Genomic DNA, 26404 nt, shown 5'->3' on the forward strand with positions numbered 1-26404 from the left:
ACGGAACTTGGAAACCTTCACAAACCTGTTCAATGCCTTGAGGCTGAGAATGGGCCGGGAGGACCCATTCGGTTTCGGGACTAGAAACAGCGGAGAATAGTACCCCCGGCCCCTCTGCGCAAGAGGCACCTGTACTACGACTCCTGTATCCAGGAGGGTCTGTACCACCGAATGTAGAGTGTTTGCCTTTGTCTTGTCCAACGGGACATCTGTCTGGCAAAATCGATGAGGGGGTCGGTTTTTGAAGGCTATGGCGTAACCTCGAGTGACGACTTCCCGTACCCAGGCATCTGAAGTGGTCTTCAACCATTCCTGGGTATACCCTAGAAGCCGGCTCCCCACCCTGGGATCCCCCAGAGGGAGGCCCACCCCGTTACGCGGCAGGCTTATCTGTCTTGGAAGCTGGCTGACGGGCCGCCCAGGCTCTTTTGGGCTTAGGCTTACCAGGTTTGGAAATGCGGGCCTGCTTGTTGTACGCCTGACCTTTTGCTTTACCTGAAGGACGAAAGGGGCGAAAGGAAGTACCTTTAGCCTTCGACACAGAAGGAGCAGTACTTGGCAGACAGGCAGTTTTGGCAGTAGCCAAGTCAGCCACAATCTTATTTAAATCCTCCCCAAACAGAATATCTCCCTTAAAAGGGAGTACCTCCAGGGTTTTTCTAGAGTCCAGATCCACAGACCAGGATCTCAGCCACAATATCCGGTGAGCCAGGACTGACGTAGTAGAGGCCTTGGCTGTTAGGATACCAGCATCAGAAGTGGCCTCTTTAATATAACAAGAAGCTGTGACAATATAAGACAAGCATTGTCTAGCATGGTCAGAGGAGATTTCAGCATCTAACTCCAAGGCCCATGCTTCAATGGCCCCTGCAGCCCAAGTAGCTGCAATAGTGGGCCTTTGTGCAGCACCCGTGAGGGTGTAAATCGCTTTCAGTCAACCCTCCACACGTTTATCCGTAGGCACTTTTAGAGACGTGACGGTGGTGACCGGTAGAGCTGAGGAAACCACCATCCTAGCCACGTGAGTCCACTGGAGGAGGCGTTTCCCAATTCTTAGACAGCTCCGGCGCGAGGGGATAGCGAGCCAGCATCTTCTTTTGAGGCACAAACTTCGTACCCGGGTTTTCCCAAGGTTCCTGACGTATATCAATTAGATGGTCGGAGTGAGGTAAAACTTGTTTAATCACTTTCTGACGCTTGAACCTATCTGGTTTCTTAGGAGGAATGGATGGCTCGGGATCATCCGTAATCTGTAAAATTAACTTAAAAGCCTCCAAAAGATCAGGAACATCCACATGTGAACCACCCTCCCCATCAGCCGTATCTGAGTCAGAACCTGTGGGGTCAGTGTAAGTGCAGTCTTCACCCGACGAGGTGTCAGTGACAGCAGTGGATTGTGAGGAGACAAGCGCTCGCTTAGCGGACCCCTTGGACGTAAGCGAGCGACGGTTAGACTTTTTAGTAGTCAGGGACTGGTTCAACTTCTTTATTTGAGCAGATAAATCGTCCACCCATGGCGGGTTAGCTGCAGGGACCACAAACGGTTGCACCGGCATTGGGGGTCCCATAGGGGTTGTTCGTTTATGAACTAGCGTATGCAGAAGCGTGGAAAAAGCGCCCCCCCCCCCCCACGGCGGGTCATTATTTGCTCCCGTTGCCACTGTCCCACTGGGGTGCAAGGAGCCTCCAGAACCAGAGCCCAAAGCTGCTATATTCTCCTCATAGGTATCTGCGGCTTCAGCAACACCGGCAGTGTGTTCAGCCCCAGAACCGTTACCCTCAGAAGCAGACATGATATAACTTGCAGTATCAGGTAACACAGTACAATTTGTCAGCAGCACAATACCTCTAGCCCAAATCCCTGCGCAGTGTAGTCAGCACCAGCAGAGATCAAGGAGAGATATAGTGACTAAATCACAGAGAAAAATACGTAATACAGTATATCTTTGTGAAAATCCTATATTAGATAAAACCTGACGCACCAAGCCCCCTCAGGTTATAGAATTTAGGGATAGCAGGTTGAGTGAAAGACACGAAATGGACACCACTCACCTATCAAATGCACACACAAATAGTCACAGTCTGTACAATGCAGAGATTATTACTAACAATAATACTGCACTGAACTAGCTTACACAGCTATATAACAATAGATATAACAGTACACAGTAAGAACTGGATGTATATCACAGGATAATTGTACTAGGAAACCCTGACTAAGTGCACTCTTTCTTAACTAACACTGACTAAAAAAGGCAGGTAGAATACTTAAGTGTCTTGTAAAGTCACAGCACTGACAACCAGGCGGCTTTACATAGGAGGATTTGCCCAAGCATTCCCAGGAACAGTGAGCTGAGGGATAATGGCGTCGCAGACACTGCCAGGGAGTGAGGGAGAGACAGATATGCAGCTCCAGGGCGGGAACATTTGCAGAAAATGGTGCCCTGGGGCTGGGGGAGGGGCTTTAGGTCCAAGCTCAATCCCCCTGCTGGCAAAACCACCGGGTACTGCGGGCTCTAATAAAACGGCTTATAGAGAAAACCTGACCTGATTCATGCCCTGGTGATCTAGTGGGATCGCCTGTATAGCCACAGTGTCCACCGCCAGCGCGCGGCCCACCTCCCACTGACCGTGCCGGATCGCGATAAAGACCGGGTCCCGCAAGCGGGACCCACTTACCACCTCCCGAAGCGCGGCCACGCGATCCCGGAGAGCCCCCGTCGTGTGTGCCTGACAAGAAGAAAACCGGAGCCTCCTGCTGTAGTTACCCGGCAACCAGGGCTCGGGAGTGTACAGCGCCGTTGGGAAGAGCTGGAGCTGCAGCAGTGAATGTCCACTGACATGTAACACTGCTGCTGCCCTTGAAGTCTTCACTTTTTTTCTCAGAAAAAAAGCTCTTCTTAGGGCTGCCTGGAGCAGCCTCTCTGTTAAGTGCCTGCTACTGCAGCACCAACTACAAAACTGAGATCCTGTGCAGGGAGGTGGGGTGATATAGGAGGCGGCGCTATGCATTCTGGGAACAGTCAAAGCTTTGAGCCTGTTGGTGCCTCAGATCAAGATCCTACTCTACACCCCATTGTCCATTCCTTGTGGAGCCCAGTGTACCCCGCAGCAGAAATACTGCCAATGACAATACTGTATGTAATAAATGACAGTCAATAATTTAGAATCTGTATACGGAGTGCTACAATGTAGCAGCTGCAGCTTTTTTCCAATACAAGTTCTGTTCTGCTCCGTATACAGTCTCAGTCACACACACAATATACCAGTGTCATATCAAATTAATCAGCACAGTCTCCTTGCGTGAACTATTCGCATTGCGTTTTGAATAAGATGTATTTTTGGCAAAAAATAAAAGACACCCGATGTTAGCAGAGTTGCACAGGACCTGGCAGCTCACTCACGCCAGGCATCTTGCACTGAATGGCGTATTGAGGCTGGATGTATGACGTCACATCTGTATTCTTCACTGCACTGCATAGAAATGCAAAGGAAAATGAACAAAAATTCCTTACCGTAACAAGTGATAATGGGGTAAATGTATTATAGCGGCACGGACCATGTCGCTATAACACTTCCTGCTCTGCCTCATTTCCGAGGCGAAGTAAGAAGGGACGTCGACAAGATGTATTAACATCTTGTCTCCTGAAGGGGGGGGGGGAGTGAAAACTCCCCACTCCGGTGATGCCTCCCCTGGGCACACAGCGCATCAGCTTAGTGCGGAGTCTCCCTACCTGGCCGGCTCCACTGCGCAAGCAAGATCTCGCTACCACGCAAGATCCCACATACTGCAGTCTGGAGCCTGCACCCGCCACAGCCAGGGACAGCTCTGTTCCTGCTGTGGTGAATGGGCATCACCACCTGCAGCTGTCAAAACGTTCAGCGCTGCTGACCGTTCATAGATTGCCCCCGCACATCGGCCTGCTATCTTATAAATAGCAGTGGCGACACGGACAGTGGTGCATAGCGCCCCTGTCATGTACCACATACCAGCACTTTCATACATGGGGGAGAAGCAGTATAGCGCACATGACGTGCGCTGATATCGCTTTTTCCCCATAACAACAATTTTCCCCAATGTGTGCAGACTGACATCGCAGAGGCACAGTGCAGGGAACTGAATTACACCCCGAGCTTGGCGTTATGTGGTTGTGATACTTCAAGACTAATGAAAATGCACCTCAAGATCTAGCTAGTGTCTTGTAGTGTAGTTTGTGAAGCAAACCAAGGTCCACGACAATGACTGAACAGAACATTGGACCTTATTGAGGTTTGTTAGCAAACAAAAAAAAGCAAGCAACTGGGCAAAACCATGTGCACTGCAGGTGGGGCAGATGTAACATGTGCAGAGAGAGTTAGATTTGGGTGGGGTGTGTTCCAACTGAAATATAAATTGCAGTGTAAAAATTAAGCAGCCAGTATTTACCCTGCACAGAAACAATCTAAATTTCTGCACATTACATCTGCCCTACCCGCAGTGCAGCATGGTTTTGCCCCGTTGCTTGCTTTTTTTGGTTTGCTAACAAACCTGAATAATCCGCATAGTTAGGAAACACTGTTCTGTGTAACAAGGAAAAAAATATGAATTACCCAAAATCTAAAATACTTATTTTTCAAAATAGAATTGTACCTTATATAATTGTATGCTTTTCTAAAGTTCTTGTCAAGAATAGCTGTGGAAAGTCCAAAATACTCCAACTCTTTCCTCTTTTGGCGGTCGTCATAAAATGAGTAATATTCCAATGAAGAGTCTACCAGCAGCTCTCCTTCTTTATACCGGGCTAGGTCACATAAGGCGTAAATTGCCTTTAAAAGGAGATTCCACCAGTCGTCCTTGGTCAGCACACTAGTAAGAATAGCAAAAATGGCTGTGGAATAAGATACATGTATATCATGTAAGTAAAATATGTTAACATTTACATATGTGACGAAAACAACAAACAACAAAAAGATCAATAAAAAGTAGTTTTCAGAAGATTGCACAAGACTACTCAACTGCATCAAAAATAGCAGCTTGCACTTTCAAAATAGCCACATTGCTTAGATTTAAATGGGGAAAGATTTACAAAAACTGATGAACAGATTTCCAATTCACCCCCATTGTAGGACGGTTGTGTCTATGTTCCCTTTGTGACCAGAACCTGGAAGTGACAACACGAGAGGGCAGTAGATAACTTTCGCCCTTACAGCACCTAAATGTTTTCTCCGTTCTCTGTTCGTTTGAGGTTACTTTGTTTTTTCTATGCACCATAAGACCCTCGTGGGCGCGCTTCGCTCGCCATGCTTCGGGCTCGGTGTCTCACTCCGCTCCGCTTGCCACGGGTTATTATTCCAAATAGTTTGTGACATGGACCCAGGGGCTTATGGGAAAGGTCCTCTCTACGAAGGGAAACTAGACGCTACCATTAGCACACATGCTAACCAAAGAGAAGTTTGCTTTCATTTTCAATGTTGTTCTAGAATCGTTCCCCACCCTTGTTCTAGATATATAACAACTTTTTCTGCAGCGCTCTGGTACCAGTTTTCAGAAACATCCCTGACATGTTCTAATGCCAGTGCTATTCTCTAAATCAGTTCATTCAGTTTTCATGTGTAAAAGAGAGCAGTAACAAAAAAAAAAAAAAAAGAAATGGAAAAATTTGAGATTCAAGTCACATTAAATATTGACAATTACTGTAATGGAGCATAAAACTGTTTAATGACCCATTTGTATGCATACAATTAGCATCTTTGGGGTAGAACATTAGCAGCAAGTGCCCATTCTGCACTATATAATAGACTACGCTCACTGTAAAATGCAATCTGAGAATGATGGTGTGTTTACAAAAGTTCTGTTATGGTACTGTACTTAGATAAATATCTGTACAAACTGCTATTTTCAGACTGTAAAAAACATTCAATCTGTTAACAGTAGCCAAAAACACACAAACCATCATGATTTCTCTGACGTCCTAGTGGATGCTGGGTACTCCGTAAGGACCATGGGGAATAGACGGGCTCCGCAGGAGACTGGGCACTCTTAAAAGAAAGATTAGGTACTATCTGGTGTGCACTGGCTCCTCCCTCTATGCCCCTCCTCCAGACCTCAGTTAGAATCTGTGCCCGGCCAGAGCTGGATGCACTTAGTGGGCTCTCCTGAGTTCACTAAAAATAAAGTATTTGTTAGGTTTTTCATTTTAAGTGAGATCTGCTGGCAACAGACTCACTGCTACGAGGGACTGAGGGGAGAGAAGCGAACCTACCTGCTTGCAGCTAGCTTGTGCTTCTAAGGCTACTGGACACCATTAGCTCCAGAGGGATCGAACACAGGGCCCGACCTCGATCGTCCGTTCCCGGAGCCGCGCCGCCGTCCCCCTTGCAGAGCCAGAAGACGGAAGATCCAGGAGAAAATCGGCGGCTGAAGACTCCGGTCTTCAATAAGGTAGCGCACAGCACTGCAGCTGTGCGCCATTGCTCCCACAGCACACCACACGCTCCGGTCACTGGTGGGTGCAGGGCGCTGGGGGGGGGGCGCCCTGGGCTGCAATATGTATACCTTAGTTGGCAAAATGCACATAATACAGTTATAAACTGTATATGTGCCTAATCCCCCGCCATAAATATTATTAAGAAAAGCGGGAGAAGCCCGCCGCTGAAGGGGCGGGGCTATCTTCCTCAGCACAGCCAGCGCCATTTTCTCTTCACATCTCCGCTGGAAGGACGCTCCCCAGGCTCTCCCCTGCAGTATACACTACGGAAAGGGTAAAAAAGAGAGGGGGGGCACATAAATTTAGGCGCAAAAGGTGATATAAGCAGCTATTGGGGGAAAATTCACTTTGTGTTAGTGTAAATCCCTCTGTTATATAGCGCTCTGGTGTGTGCTGGCATACGCTCTCTCTGTCTCCCCAAAGGACTTGTGGGGTCCTGTCCTCAGTCAGAGCATTACCTGTGTGTGTGTGTGTGTGTGTGCGCGGTGTGTCGGTACGGCTGTGTCGACATGTTTGATGAGGACGCTTACGTGGAGGCGGAGCAGGAGCCGATAAGTGTGATGTCGCCCCCTGCGGGGCCGACACCAGAGTGGATGGATATGTGAAAGGTATTAACCGACAGTGTCAACTCCTTGCATAAAAGGTTCGATGACGTAACAGCTTTGGGACAGCCGACATCTCAGCCCGCGCCTGCCCAAGCGTCTCAGAGGCCATCAGGGGCTCAAAAACGCCCGCTACCTCAGATGGCAGACACAGATGTCGACACGGAGTCTGACTCCAGTGTCGACGAGGATGAGACAAATGTACAATCCACAAGGGCCATCCGATGCATGATTACGGCAACGAAAAATGTGTTGCACATTTCTGACATTAACCCGGTTACCACTAAAAAGGGTATTATGTTTGGGGAGAAAAAGCAGCCAGTGACTTTTCCCCCATCTGATGAGTTAAATGAATTGTGTGAAGAAGCGTGGTGTTCCCCAGATAAGAAATTAGTGATTTCTAAGCGGTTACTAATGGCGTACCCTTTCCCGCCAACGGATAGGTTACGCTGGGAGACATCCCCTAGGGTGGACAAGGCGCTCACACGCTTATCAAAAAAGGTGGCACTGCCGTCTCAGGAAACGGCCGCCTTAAAGGAGCCTGCAGATAGAAAGCAGGAGGCTATCCTGAAGTCTGTGTATACACACTCAGGTACTATACTGAGACCTGCTATTGCTTCAGCATGGATGTGTAGTGCTGCAGCAGCATGGTCTGATTCCCTGTCAGATAACATTGATTCCCTTGACAGGGATACTATTTTGCTAACCATAGAGCATATTAAAGACGTAGTCTTATATATGAGGGATGCACAGAGGGACATTTGCCGGCTGGCATCTAGAATTAATGCAATGTCCATTTCTGCCAGGAGAGTATTATGGACTCAGCAGTGGACAGGTGATGCTGATTCTAAAAGGCACATGGAAGTTTTGCGTTATAAGGGTGAGGAATTGTTTGGGGACGGTCTCTCGGACCTCGTATCCACAGCAACAGCTGGGAAGTCGACTTTTTTACCTCAGGTTCCCTCACAGCCTAAGAAAGCACCGTATTATCAAGTACAGTCCTTTCGGCCCCAGAAAGGCAAGCGGGTCAGAGGCGCGTCCTTTCTGCCCAGAGGCAGGGGTAGATGGAAAAAGCTGCACTAGACAGCCAGTTCCCAGGAACAAAAATCCTCCCCTGCTTCCACTAAGTCCACCGCATGACGCTGGGGCAGGTGGACTTAGTGGAAGGTGGAGCCAGGTGCGGTGGGGGCCCGTCTCCGGAACTTCAGCGACCAGTGGGTTCGCTCACAGGTGGATCTCTGGGTTCTACAAGTGGTATCTCAGGGATACAAGCTGGAGTTCGAGACGTCTCCCCCTCGCCGTTACCTCAAATCAGCCTTGCCAGCTACTTCCAAGGAAAGGGAGGTAGTACTGGCGGCAATTCACAAGCTGTACCTCCAGCAGGTGATAATCAAAGTTCCCCTCCTTCAACAGGGACGGGGTTACTATTCCACAATGTTTGTGGTACCGAAACCAGACGGTTCGGTGAGACCCATTCTAAATTTGAAATCCTTGAACATTTATATAAGGAAGTTCAAGTTCAAAATGGAATCGCTCAGGGCGGTTATTGCGAGCCTGGAAGAGGGGGATTTTATGGTGTCACTGGACATCAAGGATGCTTACCTACATGTCCCCATTTACCCACCTCACCAGGAGTACCTCAGGTTTGTGGTACAGGACTGCCATTACCAATTCCAGACGTTGCCGTTTGGTCTGTCCACGGCACCGAGGGTATTTACCAAGGTAATGGCCGAAATGATGATACTCCTTCGAAAGAAGGGAGTTATAATTATCCCGTACTTGGACGATCTCCTTATAAAGGCAAGGTCCAAGGAGCAGTTGTTGGTCGGAGTAGCACTATCTCAGGAAGTGCTACAACAGCACGGCTGGATTCTGAATATCCCAAAGTCGCAGCTGGTTCCTACGACGCGTCTGCTGTTCTTGGGCATGATTCTGGACACAGAACAGAAGAAGGTGTTTCTCCCGGAGGAGAAGGCCAAGGAGTTGTCATCTCTGGTCAGAGACCTCCTGAAACCAAAACAGGTGTCGGTGCATCACTGCACGCGAGTCCTGGGAAAGATGGTAGCTTCTTATGAAGCAATTCCCTTCGGCAGGTTCCATGCAAGGATCTTTCAGTGGGATCTGTTAGACAAGTGGTCCGGATCGCATCTTCAGATGCATCGGCTGATCACCCTGTTCCCGAGGGCCAGGGTGTCTCTGCTGTGGTGGCTGCAGAGTGCTCATCTTCTCGAGGGCCGCAGATTCGGCATTCAGGACTGGGTCCTGGTGACCACGGATGCAAGCCTCCGAGGTTGGGGGGCAGTCACTCAGGGAAGAAACTTCCAAGGACAATGGTCGAGTCAGGAGACTTCCCTACACATAAATATTCTGGAACTAAGGGCCATTTACAATGCCCTAAGTCAAGCAGAACCCCTGCTTCAAAACCAGCCGGTGCTGATTCAGTCAGATAACATCACGGCTGTCGCCCATGTAAACCGACAGGGCGGCACAAGAAGCAGGGTGGCGATGGCAGAAGCCACAAGGATTCTCCGATGGGCGGAGAATCACGTGCTAGCACTGTCAGCAGTGTTCATTCCGGGAGTGGACAACTGGGAAGCAGACTTCCTCAGCAGGCACGACCTCCACCCGGGAGAGTGGGGACTTCATCCAGAAGTCTTCCAGCTGATTGTAAATCGTTGGGAAAGGCCACAGGTGGACATGATGGCGTCCCGCCTCAACAAAAAGCTAAAAAGATATTGCGCCAGGTCAAGGGACCCTCAGGCGATAGCTGTGGACGCTCTAGTGACACCGTGGGTGTACCAGTCGGTTTATGTGTTCCCTCCTCTTCCTCTCATACCAAAGGTACTGAGGATAATAAGAAAGAGAGGAGTAAGAACTATACTCATCGTTCCGGATTGGCCAAGAAGAACTTGGTACCCGGAGCTACAAGAAATGATTTCAGAGGACCCTTGGCCTCTGCCGCTCCGACAGGACCTGCTACAGCAGGGGCCCTGTCTGTTCCAAGACTTACCGCGGCTGCGTTTGACGGCATGGCGGTTGAACGCCGGATCCTAATGGAAAAGGGCATTCCGGTTGAAGTCATTCCTACGCTGATAAAAGCTAGGAAAGATGTGACAGCAAAACATTATCACCGCATATGGCGAAAATATGTTGCTTGGTGTGAGGCCATGAAGGCCCCAACAGAGGAATTTCAGCTGGGTCGATTTCTGCACTTCCTACAGTCAGGAGTGACTATGGGCCTAAAATTGGGATCCATTAAAGTCCAGATTTCGGCCCTGTCTATTTTCTTTCAAAAAGAACTGGCTTCACTGCCTGAAGTTCAGACGTTTGTTAAGGGAGTGCTGCATATTCAGCCCCCTTTTGTGCCTCCAGTGGCACCTTGGGATCTCAACGTAGTGTTGGATTTCCTAAAATCACATTGGTTTGAGCCACTTCAGACCGTGGAGTTGAAGTATCTCACGTGGAAGGTGGTCATGCTGTTGGCCTTGGCCTCAGCTAGGCGTGTGTCAGAATTGGCGGCTTTGTCCTGTAAAAGCCCATATCTGATTTTCCATATGGACAGGGCAGAATTGAGGACTCGTCCCCAATTTCTCCCAAAGGTGGTATCAGCGTTTCATTTGAACCAACCTATTGTGGTGCCTGCGGCTACTCGGGACTTGGAGGATTCCAAGTTGCTGGACGTAGTCCGGGCCCTGAAAATCTATGTTTCCAGGACGGCTAGAGTCAGAAAAACTGACTCGCTGTTTATCCTGCATGCACCCAACAAGCTGGGTGCTCCTGCTTCAAAGCAGACTATTGCTCGCTGGATCTGTAGCACGATTCAACTTGCACATTCTGCGGCTGGACTGCCGCATCCTAAATCAGTAAAAGCCCATTCCACGAGGAAGGTGGGCTCTTCTTGGGCGGCTGCCCGAGGGGTCTCGGCTTTACAACTTTGCCGAGCTGCTACTTGGTCGGGATCAAACACTTTTGCAAAATTCTACAAGTTTGATACCCTGGCTGAGGAGGACCTTGAGTTTGCTCATTCGGTGCTGCAGAGTCATCCGCACTCTCCCGCTCGTTTGGGAGCTTTGGTATAATCCCCATGGTCCTTACGGAGTACCCAGCATCCACTAGGACGTCAGAGAAAATAAGAATTTACTCACCGGTAATTCTATTTCTCGTAGTCCGTAGTGGATGCTGGGAGCCCGTCCCAAGTGCGGACTTTCTGCAATACTTGTATATAGTTATTGCTTAACTATAGGGTTATTGTTATGAGCCATCTGTTGAATGAGGCTCAGTTGTTGTTCATGCTGTTAACTGGGTATAGTTATCACAAGTTGTACGGTGTGTTTGGTGTGGCTGGTATGAGTCTTACCCTGGATTCCAAATCCTTTCCTAGTAATGTCAGCTCTTCCGGGCACAGTTTCCCTAACGGAGGTCTGGAGGAGGGGCATAGAGGGAGGAGCCAGTGCACACCAGATGTAGTACCTAATCTTTCTTTTAAGAGTGCCCAGTCTCCTGCGGAGCCCGTCTATTCCCCATGGTCCTTACGGAGTACCCAGCATCCACTACGGACTACGAGAAATAGAATTACCGGTGAGTAAATTCTTATTTTCTTCATCCTCATTGTGTCATGGTGGCAACAGGCAGTGTGCCCTCCTATAATCAATAAGCTACTTATAGAAGACCAGTGTATGCCCCAACCAGCGTCTTCTACCACCTGTCCACATTAAAGTTTTGAAAAGGTTGAAAACTGTACCCTTACAGCATTACCAGACTGACATGTACTAAGCAGTGATAAAAGTGGAGAAGTGAGCCAGTGGAGAAGTTGCCCATGGCAACCAATCAGCATTGATGTAACATTTATAATTTGCATACTATAAAAGCATACAGAGCAGCTGATTGGTTGCCAAGGGCAACTTCTCCACTGGCTCACTTCTCCACTTTTATCACTGCTTAGTACTTGTCCCCCATGCATCAGGGAGTATGAACAAGTCTGTTTCAATGAAAAACTCATGTCAGCATTTTACATGTTGGTATATTGACCATGTCGGTATTTTAAATGTCGGTATTTTGTCCATCTCGGTATTTTGACCTTGTTGGGATTTTGACCGTCGGTCAATTGCTGTCGGGATTTCGACCATCAGGATTTTGATTGGAGGTATTTCATACCGATCCCCATTAAACATGAACTCGCTCGTGACAATGGGCCTGATTCAGATGGGGTTGGAGGCAACACATCTTCCTTGGAAGCTGCAGCGGTGCACAGATACGGTAATGCAGCAGGAGGTGTCACCTCATGCTTGCATTAGTGACCGGTGCTGCATTGGATCACCTGCGACACCATCAGCCATCTGCATGACCAATGGGGTTGCGCAAGTCGGCTGCCGCAGTTACTACCAAGAGGCCAGGAAATCTCTGTCTTCCCCAAATGGCAGCAGAGTCAATCACTGACGGTCTGCAGCCGATCTGATAGCGACGTTGCAGAACCCGTACTGCACATGCGCAATACAGGTCATGCACAAGCACAAAGTACTGAACATCAGTGCTTTGTGACACACCTCCAACCACATCTGAATCAGAACTCATATACCTTGCACACAACCAAATCAATTATACCCCTTTTACACTCGCAAAAATATCCCGGGATATTGCACATGTACGCGCATCATCCCGGGATTTTGCTCAGTGTGAAAAGGTACAGGGACAATTTCCTGGGACGAGCATCCCGGGATTTCATCCCAGGCCTCGACCAGGGTTGAATCCGGGACCGTCCCGGGACTGTTAAAAGGCCTCGGATTGGAGCTTTATTGGGCTCAGAAAAGATGATGTCATCTTTCAGAGCCCAGGGGAGCGTCCTGGAAGCATGGGAGCAAGGCAGCATGGCGACCTGGACAGACCAGGAGGTGAGAGAGCTGCTCAGCATTAGGGGAGAGGAGGAAATAATGAGGCAGATCACAGGCACAGTGAAACATCTGCAAAGCAGAAAGAATCACGAGCTCCGGCATACACACTGTTACTCCGTCGGCCATGACTGCAGCAATGCTGTGAGCAGGTCTCACCCCTCCCTTTGTTCAGTATTGTGCCCTCATCTATGTGAGCCAGAAAAAGGCCATTTCTAATGACATACATATGCATTTGCAGGGATATCCCGGGATCAGTGTAAATGGGGCTGTACCGGGCCGATCCCAGGTGAAAGGGGTCAGTCCCGGGAATGCATCCCGGGAGTGACCCGGCTGTGTGAGTGTAAAAGGGGTATAACAATACACTTTTGACAAAATAAAGGAGCAGTTCAGAACAGTCTTAAAAAAATAATAAAGGTTGTGGGTGTGACAATAACCTTGTTTAACAATGCTACTTACCTTTTGCATCAGAATTTGCAGTCTCTTGCTCATCAGTGTCAGATGTTTTATCCCTAGAGACTTTAATAAGATACAAATGCCTTTCCCCAGATTTTGAACTGGAAATCAAACAGACCTGTGCACGATTCATTGCAATCTAAAAACCACAAGGATGAAACATCACCACAGAATTAATGGTCATAAATTTGACATTTACAAAACATGACACTACTGATGGTTGACTGTATAGTCGATATTAGCTGACCTTTAAGACACCAAACTTCCTCCTTTCAAATATGAGCCACAAATTTAGTAGTTTAGCCATTAACCTTTGCCAAGAGGATCTGTCCCATAACACAAAGGGGTGTAGTATGGCTGACCGGCGGTCTCCTGACAGCCGGTCAGCTTACCGACGCCGGGATCCCGGCAGCATACCGACGTCGGGATCCCGGCGGGGAGGGGCGAGTGCAGCAAGCCCCTTGCGGGCTCGGTGGCGACCTGCGGTCGCCACGGGTTCTATTCCCACTCTATGGGGACACCCACGAGTGGAAATAGTCCCTGTTGGTCGGCATGCCGACCATCGGGATACTGAGCCGGCGGGATGGTGGAGGAGGTCATGTGACTGACGGTCAGCAGACCGCCGGTCACATGAATACCACCCAACACAAAGGGTAGGAGTCTTATTTTGTGAGGACAACCAGTTTAGAGCCTATAAATGTGATCACTAATATCACAGTATCACAATTTTAATGAGGTATGACATATCTGTGATAGCCTACGCATGTATATATGCATTCTCGTTTTCCCAGGATTGTACCTGTTTCTGGCCTTCTGTCCCAGTATCCCATTAACTACCTTAGGGATGCACAAATGTCCTGGTTACTGGAGGGGCAGCCGCAGGGGCCAGAAGAAAGCCAGTGGAGCCTGGCTGGAGGGTGGAAGAGAAGCCTGGTGAGATGGAGCCCCAGGGTCCACCCACATGTTATAATAATAATAATAATAATAATAATTTTATTTATATAGCGCTCTTTCTCCAATAGGACTCAAGGCGCTTAACAGATACATAGCATAATATAGTACAGAAAATAATGAAGTACATTTTCATAAAATACAGAAGCATGAAGACACTAAAAGGGACATTATGGAAATGCTTGAGTAAACAGAACATCATGATGTCAACGGCGGCCGGTATCTATTCTTCCTGACTGCCGCAAACTGTGGCAGTATGGATTTTGGCGTTGGTCTGGAAGGTCCCTCCATTCCCAGAGAAACCCAGTCTGAGACCATGAATAGATAAAGAGCAACCATAGATAGAGAGCACATACAGTAGCTAAAGAGGCTGCTAACAGTGCATCAGGCTGGGGTCTTTTGACTCAAAGACTGTCTCCCATCATTTATATAAAATCCTCTTTTGCGTTGAAGCTCAAAGTTTTTTTTGCTGAAAATGCGTCTTATTTGCATCACTATGTGACGAGGACACACAAACAGCTTATGCCGATTTAAATGATATGCGGCATGCCTATATTCTGGGTGCGACTTTGACTGTATCTGCATACGAAATGCTACGTTATGGTGATTTCCAGGAAAACACTGTAACGTAGCATTTCGTATGCAGATGCAGCCGCAGTCGGAAACAGAATATAGGCATGCCACATATTATTTTAACCAGCATAAGCTGCTTGTGCACATAGCAATGTGATTGAGACACATTTAAATGGAAAAAAGCTGCACAAAAAGACGCTCAGAGCAACAGAGTCACGCCGGGCTGTTTAACGTGACTGCAGCAAGGATGTAGGTGGACACATCTGTATATATAACATAAAATACATATATACAATTTATTTCAGTGCCATTTAAAAAAAATTATAATCTTGGAGCTAATCTATCAAGTTTGGAATCTGTGTTAAACAACTACGCATCCCCCATACCCTGGCCCTTCATTATCAAGTTCAGGATGAAATATAAAAAGGGAATGAGTTCCAATGGTGTAGGCAAGAAACCAGAAGTTTTCTTTACGTGTCACCTGGATTCCAATATATATATATATATATATATATATATATATATATATATATATATATACACACACAATTGCCTCATGTGCTGTACACACAATGCTTTGTCTGTGGCTTACAGAAAACCACTCAGCTTTTTCTAGCCAGAAAAATGCTGAGGCATCAGTCAGAGACACCCCATTGCAGAAACTATGGGCCTAATTCAGACCAGATCGTAGCAGCAAATTTGTTAGCGGATGGGAAAAACCATGTGCACTGCAGGGGAGGCAGATATAACTTGTGCAGAGAGAGTTAGATTTGGGTGGGTTATATTGTTTCTGTGCAGGGTAAATACTGGCTGCTTTATTTTGACACTGCAATTTAGATTTCAGTTTGAACACACCCCAGCCAAAATCTAACTCTCTCTGCACATGTTATATCGCCCCCCCCCCCCCTTGCAGTGCACATGGTTTTGCCCATCTGCTAACAAATTTGCATAAGAGGTAAACGAACATATCATCTAGAACAGTTCAAGAACAGTGCAGGATATGAACCAGGAACTGGTATTTTAAAATAAAAGTGAGATATATTATGCTTAGTAAAACTAAAAGGCACGGAGAGCTTTTGGCCAAGCTGTAACCAATGAAATTCTCTACTGGGGAAAGTTCAAGAGGCACACTGCCTGGAAGTATACACCAGCACCGTTTAAAAACATCTGTTCACAATCAACATCATGTCATCACATTATATTTTATGTTAGCTTGTAAAGTCTAATACTTACCTCACACACACTGCAATATTGACAAGCTACTACAATAAGACCACGTTCAGCCTTTTTACGCCCACATCTGTTTTAGTCGCTCACATCACCCACATATATGGTCAGGTTGGAAACTAATCAGTTCCTCATTGAGACCAAACAATTGTGAAGTCCTATCAGCTATTATGCTTTGAGCCCCAGGAAGAACTGTATCTCAAATACTTGAGATTAAGGCAATTAAATATTTCTCAAAGATACAAAAAAAAAAAAAAAGGATATAGAGGACCACTGCGCACATTTGGAGGGATTATCAAAGGTGGGTTACACTCCTTGTCCACTAGCTAGCACGGGTCGCAGCCGGGAGCCTGACACGGCTGCGACCCGTGCTAGAGCCCCCTTCTACACTGAGCTCACCAACCCGGCATATTGCCGGGTTGGTGACGCTGCTGGCGACGCGGCAGGGGCGGCGCAGGGAGATCACATGATCTCCCAGCTCCGCCCTTCCATACACTGTGAACGGGAGCCACGTCGCATCGACACGGCTACCGTTTATACTGCACAGCTTACCGGCTTGAACTCGTGTTCAACCCGGTAAGCTACCCGGGTAGGATTCCCGGATCACTTGATCTGGGAATTTGCAGGGGGGCCGTTTCCACTAGAAAAAAAAACCCCCGCGCATTTACCCATGTTTTTAGAGCTAGTGGAAAAGGGGTACTACTTACCACCACACAAGAACTACACATACACAATAAAACCGATAATTGTGCTCGCTCTCATACAGAACACCCTCTTAGGGTCATGAATAAAAAGGGATAAAAAATAATTTACCTTCATCATACACTGTGCTATTCCTCTTATATGAAGAAAAGAGAGCAGTCACTATATGCACTTACTATATACCAAATAAGAATACATAACAGGCAAACAATCCTCGGATCCTTAATCTCAGTAGATGTCCGTGGTAGGTCACAATCTTAGAGGAAGTGTAGAGATATTTATTCCATATATATTTCCAAGTAATCCAGAAGTTTACCCCTTTGTCGTGAAATCTTCAATGTTGGTAATCTTGAAAAAAATAGGAGTTTAATTACCTACCGGTAAATCCTTTTCTCGTAGTCCGTAGAGGATACTGGGGTTCCATTTAGTACCATGGGGTATAGATGGGTCCACTAGGAGCCATGGGCACTTTAAGAATTTGATAGTGTGGGCTGGCTCCTCCCTCTATGCCCCTCCTACCAGACTCAGTCTAGGAAACTGTGCCCAAGGAGATGGACATACTTTGAGAGAAGGATATAAAAGGATAGTGGTGAGATTCCGAACCAGCACACATAAACAAGAGGAAAGCCATGCTAACCAAACTTGAAAACAGGAACAGCAACAGCTAAACCAGACAACAATACTTACCCAAGTAACAGTGCAGGAAATACGAAGCACTGGGCGGGCGCCCAGTATCCTCTACGGACTACGAGAAAAAGGATGTACCGGTAGGTAATTAAAGTCCTCTTTTCTCTTACGTCCTAGAGGATACTGTGTTTCCATTTAGTACCCTGGGGATGTACCAAAGCTCCCACACCGGGTGGGAGAGTGCGGAGGCTCCTGCAGAAATGATTGACCAAACTGAAGGTCATTAGAGGTCAAAGTATCGAACTTGTAAAACTTATCAAACGTGTTCAAACCTGACCAAGTAGCTGCTCGGCAGAGCCGTAAAGGCGAAACACCCCGGGCAGCCGCCCAGGAAGAACCCACCGACCTAGTAGAGTGGACCTATACAAATTTTGGAACCAGCAAAACTGCCGTGGAATAAGCATGCTGAATAGTGAGCCTGATCCAAAGTGCAATAGACTGCTGTGAAGCAGGACACCCAATTTAACTGGGATCATAAAGAACAAACAGCATGTCCGATTTTCTGTGACGAGCTGTTCGCTTTACATACACCTTCAAAGCCCTCACAACATCCAAAGACTTTGAAGTAGCAGAGGTGTCGGTGACAACCGGAACCACAATATGTTGGTTGATGTGAAACGCAGACACCACTCCGACATACGTCTTGCTGAAGCCAAGGCCAACAGTTTGATGGTCTTTCACGTAAGAAATTTTACGTCCACCTTCTGTAACGGTTAAAACCAGTCCGATTGGAGGAACTGCAGCACCAAGTTGAGATCCTAAGCTGCCGCGAGAGGTTGGATGTCCAGAACACCTCTCAAGAACATCCCGACATCAGGGAGAGAAGCCAATTGTCTTTGAAAGAAAATGGACAAGGCCGAAATCTGGACTTTTATGGAGCCCAGACGTAGTCCCACATCCACACCTGCCTGCAAAAAAAGCAGGAAATGTCCCAGATGAAATTCCACTGCAGAATAATTTCTGTACTGACACCAAGAGACGTATTTTTTCCAAATACGGTGGTACCGTTTAGACGTTACCCCTTTCCTGGCTTGGTTCATAGTCGGGATAACCTTGTCAGGAATCCCTCTTCTGGCTAGAATCAGCCGTTCAACTTCCATGCCGTCAAACGTAGCTGCGGTAAGTCTTGATAGACGAACGGGTCCTGAAGATCCTCGCAAAGAGGTAGAGGCCACGGATCTTTGAGTAGCATCTCCAGAAGGTCCGCGAACCAGGCCCTTCTTGGCCAGTCCGGAGCAATGAGTCTTGCTTGAACCTTTTCCCTTTTTATTCTTTTTAGAATCCTTGGGATCAGAGGAAGTGGAGGAAACATGTACACCGTCTCATATATCCCACTTCTCCGGGTGCAGGTCGTGTCTGCTGAGATAGTCCGCTTCCCAGTTTCCATAATGTTGATTGGAAGGATGACTTCCTGACTTAACCATCTTCCTTGAAACTGCACCCCCTGGGTGACTGCTCCCCAACCTCTGAGGCTTGCGACTGTGGTTAACAGAATCCAGTTCTGAATTCTGAACCTCAGACCCTCGACGAGGTGAGAAGTCTGTAGCCACCACAGAAGGTGACATCCTGGCTTTTGGCGACAGACGGATCCACTGGTGCATGTGAAGATGCGATCCGAACCATTTGTCCAAGAGATCGAGCTGGAAGGGTTTTGCGTGAAACCTACCATATTGAAGCGTCTTGTAAGTGGCCGCCATTTTCCCCAGTAGGCAAATGCATAGATGCACCGATATCCGGGTTGGCATCAGGACATCCCGAAGCAACGACTGGATTACCTATGCCTTGTCCAACGGAAGGCACACCTTCTGCAACTCCATGTCCAGTATCATTCCCAGGAATGGGAGCCTCCGTGTTGGCTCTAGGTGAGATTTCGGAAGGTTCAGAATCCACCCGTGATCTTGGAGAAGTTTGGTTGAGAGACCAATGCTGTTTAGCAACCACTCCCTGGACAGCACCTTTATCAGAAGATCGTCCAGGTGCGAAATTATATTCACTCCCTGTAGAAACATCATCTCTGCCATCACTTTGGTGAACCTCCTCGGTGTCGTGGAAAGACCAAATGGCAGGGCCTGGAACTGGTATTGACAGTCCTGCAGTGCAAACCGTAGATACGCCTGATGAGGTGGCCAGATCGGAATGTAAAGGTACGCATCCTTGATATCCAGAGACACTAGGAATTCCCCCTCCTCCAGACCTGAGATTACCGCTCTCAGAGACTCCATCTTAAATTTGAACACTCGTAAATACGGGTTCAACGACTTGAGGTTCAAAATCTGTCTAACCGAACTGTCCGGACTCGGTACTACAAACAAGTTGGAATAATATCCCTTGTTTTGCAGATGAGGTGGAACTGGAACAATGACATGAGTCAGTACCAGCTTTTGGATTGCATGCTGTAAAGTTATACTTGTGTAACTGGTAAACCTGATTTGAAGAATCTGTGAGGTGGGAGCTCTTGGAACTCCGGTCTGTAGCCCTGGGAAATAAGATTTATGACTCAGGAATCCCGGCACAAATTTGACCAGATGTGACTGAAGAATTGTAGTCGGGTTCCCACCTGACAGCCCTCCAGGCATCGCGGTCCACTGTCATGCTGAAGGCTTTGAGGAAGCAGAACCTGAGCTCTGTTCCTGAGCACCTGCAGTTGTTGGTTTGCGTGGTATACCTCTTGCGCCTCTGGATTCACCCTTAAACTTGGCAGACTGAAAGGACTGTAAATTTGAGACTGAATAAGCCGTCCTGGCTGGGGGAGCTGCGGAAGGAAGATACGTAGATTTACCCACAGTAGCTTTAGAGATCCATTTGTCTAGTTCATCTCCAAACAAGGCCCCTCCTGTGAACGGTAGGCCTTCCACGCCTTTCCTGGAGCCCAGGTCAGCAGTCCACTGGCGTAGCCACAAGCCCCTGCGTGCTGACACTGCCAAAGCTGTGGTGCGTGCATTAAGCAAGCCTATCTCTTTTATGGCTTCCATCATAAAGTTCGCTGAATCCTGTATATGCTGCAGGAGTAAAACAACATCCCCCCTAGACAAGGAATCTAACCCCACATTTAGGTTACCTGAACATTTAGAAATGGCCTTTGTGATCCACGCACATGCAATAGTGAATCTCTGGGCCACCCCAGCAGCTGTGTACAATGATTTGAGTGTAGTCCCAATTTTACGATCAGCAGTGTCTTTTAGGGAGGCTGACCAGGGACAGGCAACATAATTTTTCGTGACAGCCTAGAGACTGAAGTGTCCACTATCGGTGGATTTTCCCATTTTTTCCTATCCTACAGAGGAAAAGGAAAAGATGAGAGCAACCTTTTAGGGATTTGAAATGTCTTATCAGGATAAACCCACGGTTCTTCAAACAAGGTATTCAATTCCTTTGACACAGGAAAAGTGACTGAGGACTTCTTTTTAACATTAAAATAAGATTCCTCACACTCCTCTATCAGGAATTTGCAGAACATCTCTGATAGCCTCTATAAGAGCCTCTATTCCCTGTGACAGAGTTGCATACCCCCCCCTCCAAATCCACATCACCCTCTTCCATGTCTGACCCGTCAGAGTCCGAGCAAGACTGCAGGATATGGGCCAGAGATCGTTTTTGTGGACAAATGGGAGGGGATTGAGACGCTGGTTTGGGGACTAAGGGGTGTATTCAATAAGAGTCGGAAAATGGCCGTCTTGTCGGAAAGACGGCAGTTTCCGACTGGAATAGGTCGGAAGGGGTTTCCGACCTATTCAACAGGGGCACATATTTTCCGACAAGTCGGGAAACCCGACTTGTCGGAATGCTTTCGGAAAGCAGGTGGATCGGCAGAATACCCGCCGATCCTCCTGCTGCAGTCGGAAAGGGGGCCAAATCCAACGGGTTTTGGCCCCCCTTTCCGACAAACTCAATCCGACTTGAAAACATGTCAGATTGAGGTGAGGAGAAGGGGGGTGCTGCGGCGGGCTACGGGGATTAGAGTTACCTTGACGGCCGTCCCCCGGCCAGGCACCTCTCTCCCTGTAGTGCCTCCCACGCCACCGCAGACATCACCCCCACTGCCAGCTCCGGCCGCCGTTCGCCACACTGCTTTCCCCACCGCTGTTGTCAGCGCACCCGGCAGCTGCTGACAGCAGCGGCAGGACAGGGCACAGGGAACGGCCAAATTCGACAGTCGTATTTGGCCGCCCTTTGAAAAGGGGTTGTCGGGTCCATTCCGACAACTGCATGTTGGAATGGACCAGACTCTTATGAACTCTCTGTTCATAAACTCATCCACAGTCTGTCTTAAGTCTTGCGTCTCTTTCTCATTGCGGGACAATTTCGTAGAAATACTGGAGATCATTTCTTTAAGGGAATGAACCCACTCTGGCTCAGCTCCGCTATTCTGGGAAGGTTCACTGCCCTGAGCACCCAGTAGTGAGCCCCCTAGTGAAGAGGAACACTCCGCTGTTCAAGAAACACTCTTTGTCTGACATAACGTAAATGTGACAGCACACACACACACACACACACACACACACACACACACACACACACACACGAAAAGATTAAGCACAACCTTTGCGGGTAGGGGAGGGGGTCCGGAGCCACCGCGGGTGGTGGAGGGTGTGTGTGTGGGTGCTGCGGATGGGGGCCGGATGTACTGCGAGTGGGGGAGGGGTGGGTAATGCTTCTCCTGCTTCTCTCCCTGAAAGCAGCTAAGCTACTGTCCTCCCTTTGGCAGTGTCTCTCCTGGAGACTCGCACAGCAGCCAAGCAGCCAGTCACTATTGTTAGTGCCGGTGTCCCAAAGCGCAGCATTACAGGGAAGAAGATGCACTCAATAAACTACAGCACCCAGCAGGGCTGTTTCTAGCCAGTTTGGCTCCCAGTGCGAGATTTCAAAATGCGCCCCCCACCCATTGACATAAAAAAGCCTCCAGGCAAGGGTGTGTGGACTCATTACAATGGGCGTGGCCTAATTAAAATGGGCATGTCCTCATCTGATCTCATCATCACGGCCACCGCAGGGGAAAAAAAAAGTCCCCATTTTACACACTGCGGCAGGCACGTGTCCCCATTTTACACATTGCGGCAGGCATGTGTCCCCATTTTACACAGTCCCCATTTTACACAGTACGGCAGGCAAGAGTCCCCATTTTACACAGAACGGCAGGCAAGTGTCCCCATTTTACACAGTACGGCAGGCAAGTGTCCCCATTTTACACAGTACGGCAGGCAAGAGTCCACATTTTACACAGTACGGCAGGCAACAGTCCACATTTTACACAGTACGGCAGGCAAGAGTCCACATTTTACACAGTACGGCAGGCGTCCCCATTTTACACATTGCGGTAGGCACGTGTCCCCATTTTACACATTACGCAGGCAAGAGTCCCCATTTTACACATTACGCAGGCAAGAGTCCCCATTTTACACATTACGGCAGACAAGATTCCCCATTTTACACAGTACGGCAGCAAGTGTCCCTGTTTTACACAGTACGGCAGCAAGTGTCCCTGTTTTACACAGTACAGCAGGCAAGTGTCCCCATTTTACACAGTATGGCAGGCAAGAGTGTAACCCTGATTAAGGGTTTATACAACAGTTATACTGAGGTAGTTCAAATATTTTAATAAAAATTAAGTATAAGCATATTGAAGTTAACTAATGTTTTTATATGCATTTTCTGAGGTAAATAATATAGTTCACATATATGTAATTGTATGTACATTGATGTAAATGTAGTGGTAAATACAATTAAAGCTTATTTTATGGTTTCACAGTTCATCTAAACGGTTAATGCCCTTGTGCTCCTAACTGTCAATCACCTAGTGGGGTGATTGCCAGTGGGCGGGGCATCACCTCAGAGTGGGTCATGTGACTACTAGAGAGGGGTGGATAGGTGCTGTCAGTGTAGCTGACAATGAGACTGCAGATCCTCTGGTGAGAGCACACACCTCATTGCTGCTCCGGCCGTCGCCCACATTAGAGCTGAGTAGTATACATTGCGGCGGCCGGAGGGAGCTTAGTGTGTGAAGCCAGAGCAGAGCTTCCTGGCTGTAAAGGTGGCGTCAACGGCATTGAGGCTCAGCACTGTTCACAGAACCCGGCATCAGTGCTAGTCAAATCAACCAGCAGTATTAGAAGGGCGCGTCTGTGACAGGGAGGCGGAGAGGGTTCCTTCCTGTACCCCTAGTTATGGCAGCTCTACCTACTACAGACACAGACACTGACAGTCACAACACAGAAGCCGCAGCAGCAGAGGCTCCATTCTGTGTGGCTGTAAGTGTAAGGGAGAAGTTGGGGGAGTGTCGGCAGGAGGCGGAGACTGAGCAGCAGTGAGGCATTTGTAAGTGTAATACTATACTCACCCCAGCTACACCGAGGCAAAGTGACAGCCCCTGCACTGCAGCTAATATTGCATGCACTTGTAACTTCAAAGGAGTAAATATCTTAGACTAATACTTTGTAGCTATTATAGCAGCTAAGTGACAGTTAATCCAAGAAGATAAAGTACAGTATAGCTGCATAAAATATAATTGATCTCATCTACGGAGGTTCATAAACATTGTAGAGATAGCTACATTACTCAGCTCACATAATAAGCAGCACCATCTGCGACATTGCTACCTATTGCGTTAACTCCATAACAGTTGCAGAGGGAAGAGTAGCTAACAGAACTACACACAAGTTAGTAGAAGAGTGGCAGGACCGTAGAGTGGCTGCATGTGTGACTCCGTATAGTAAATGAGAGGCTCGTAACTAAGATCTAATGGAGGCAGATGAAGAGAAATATGCTGCCTTTTTGGATTTTAAACAAATGTAGCTATAATATGTAAAGCAAAGTTAAAAACTGGAAAGGAAATTTTTATTTGATGGTTACAGTTGAGTTTTATGGAGGAGTGCATGTAATATAAAAGGACTGAACTCTTTCCTGAAGGAGATTAAACGCAGCTATATTGAGTAGGTGAATTGTAATTTTCTCTAACGTCCTAGTGGATGCTGGGGACTCCGTCAGGACCATGGGGATTAGCGGGCTCCGCAGGAGACAGGGCACATCTAAAAAAGCTTTTAGGTCACATGGTGTGTACTGGCTCCTCCCCCTATGACCCTCCTCCAAGCCTCTGTTAGGTTTTTGTGCCCGTCCGAGAGGGTGCAATCTAGGTGGCTCGCTTAAAGAGCTGTTTAGAAAAGTTTTTTTTTAGGTTTCTAATCAGTGATTCCTGCTGGCGACAGGATCACTGCAACGAGGGACTTAGGGGAGAGACTTGCAACTCACCTGCGTGCAGGAGGATTGAAGTCTTAGGCTACTGGACACTGAGCTCCAGAGGGAGTCGGAACACAGGTCAGCCTGGGGTTCGTCCCGCAGCCGCGCCGCCGATCCCCCTTACAGACGCTGAAGAACGGCAGAACGGAGGTCCGGAAACAGGCGGCAGAAGACTCCTCAGTCTTCATGAAGGTAGCGCACAGCACTGCAGCTGTGCGCCATTGTTGCTACACGGCTCACTGATCTCGGTCACGGAGGGTGCAGGGCGCTGCTGGGGGCGCCCTGGGCAGCAATATAGATTACCTTAGAGGCAAATAAATACATCACATATAGCCATTAAGGCTATATGTATGTATTTAACCCAGGCCAGTTTTCCTAATAACCGGGAGAAAAACCCGCCGAGAAAGGGGCGGAGCTTATTCTCCTCAGCACTCAGCGCCATTTTCCTGACCAGCTCCGCTGGTGAGGAAGGCTCCCACTCTCCCCTGCACTACAGAAACAGGGTTAAAGAGAAGGGGGGCATAAATTGGCGATATAATTATATATTAAGAGCGCATATATATAGAAACAACACCTTCTAGGGTTGTTATATACATTATGGCGCTTTTGGTGTGTGCTGGCAAACTCTCCCTCTGTCTCCCCAAAGGGCTAGTGGGTCCTGTCCTCTATCAGAGCATTCCCTGTGTGTGTGCAGTAGGTCGGTATGTGTGTGTCGACATGTATGAGGAAAATGTTGGTGAGGAGACGGAGAAAATTGCCTGTAATGGTGATGTCACTCTCTAGGGAGTCGACACCGGAATGGATGGCTTATTTAGGGAATTACGTGATAATGTCAACACGCTGCAAGCCGGTTGACGACATGAGACAGCCGGCGGACAAATTAGTATCGGTCCAGGCGTCTCAGACACCGTCAGGGGCTTGTAAAAACGCCCATTTACCTCAGTCGGTCGACAGACACTGACACGGACACTGACCCCAGTGTCGACGGTGAAGAAACAAACGTATTTTTCCTTTAGGGCCACAAGTTACATGTTAAGGGCAATGAAGGAGGTGTTACATATTTCTGATACCACAAGTACCACAAATAAGGGTATTTTGTAGGGTGGGAATAAACTACTTGTAGTTTTGCCTGAATCAGATAAATTAAATGAAGTGTGTGATGATACGTGGGGTTCCTCCGATAGAAAGTTATGGGCGGTATACCCTTTTCCCGCCAGAAGTAAGGGCGAGTTGGAAAACACACCTTAGGGTGGATAAGGCGCTCACACGCTTATAAAAAACATGGCGTTACCGTTTCCAGATACGGCCACCCTCAAGGAGCCAGCTGATAGGAAGCTGGAAAATATCATAACAGTATATACACACATACTGGTGTTATACTACGACCAGCAATCGCCTCAGCCTGGATGTGCAGCGCTGAGGGGGCTTGGTCGGATTTCCTGACTGAAAATTTTGATACCCTTGACAGGGACAGGATTTTATTGTCTATAGAGCATTTTAAGGATGCATTTCTATATATGCGTGATGCGCAGAGGCATATTTGCATTCTGGCATCAAGAGTAAATGTGATGTACATATCTGCCAGACGAAGACACGACAGTGGTCAGGTGAGGCAGATTCCAGA

At 47.9% G+C, this 26404-nt stretch overlaps 1 protein-coding gene across 4 annotated transcripts in view; it reads right to left on the reverse strand.

Annotated features, from left to right (window-relative positions):
- GTF3C3 (general transcription factor IIIC subunit 3) overlaps positions 1 to 26404 on the reverse strand; it is a 343614-nt gene that overhangs the window by 95195 nt on the left and 222015 nt on the right. For all 4 annotated transcript variants that reach the window (XM_063936927.1, XM_063936928.1, XM_063936925.1 and 1 more), the window contains 2 exons: positions 13414 to 13549; positions 4631 to 4868 (listed from right to left, as the gene is read on the reverse strand). In XM_063936927.1, the coding sequence (XP_063792997.1) occupies positions 4631 to 4868; positions 13414 to 13549 (374 nt within the window). The remainder of the gene's footprint in view (positions 1 to 4630; positions 4869 to 13413; positions 13550 to 26404) is intronic.

Source organism: Pseudophryne corroboree, chromosome 8 (genome assembly GCF_028390025.1).
Source record: "Pseudophryne corroboree isolate aPseCor3 chromosome 8, aPseCor3.hap2, whole genome shotgun sequence".
NCBI classification, from domain to species: Eukaryota; Metazoa; Chordata; class Amphibia; order Anura; family Myobatrachidae; genus Pseudophryne; species Pseudophryne corroboree.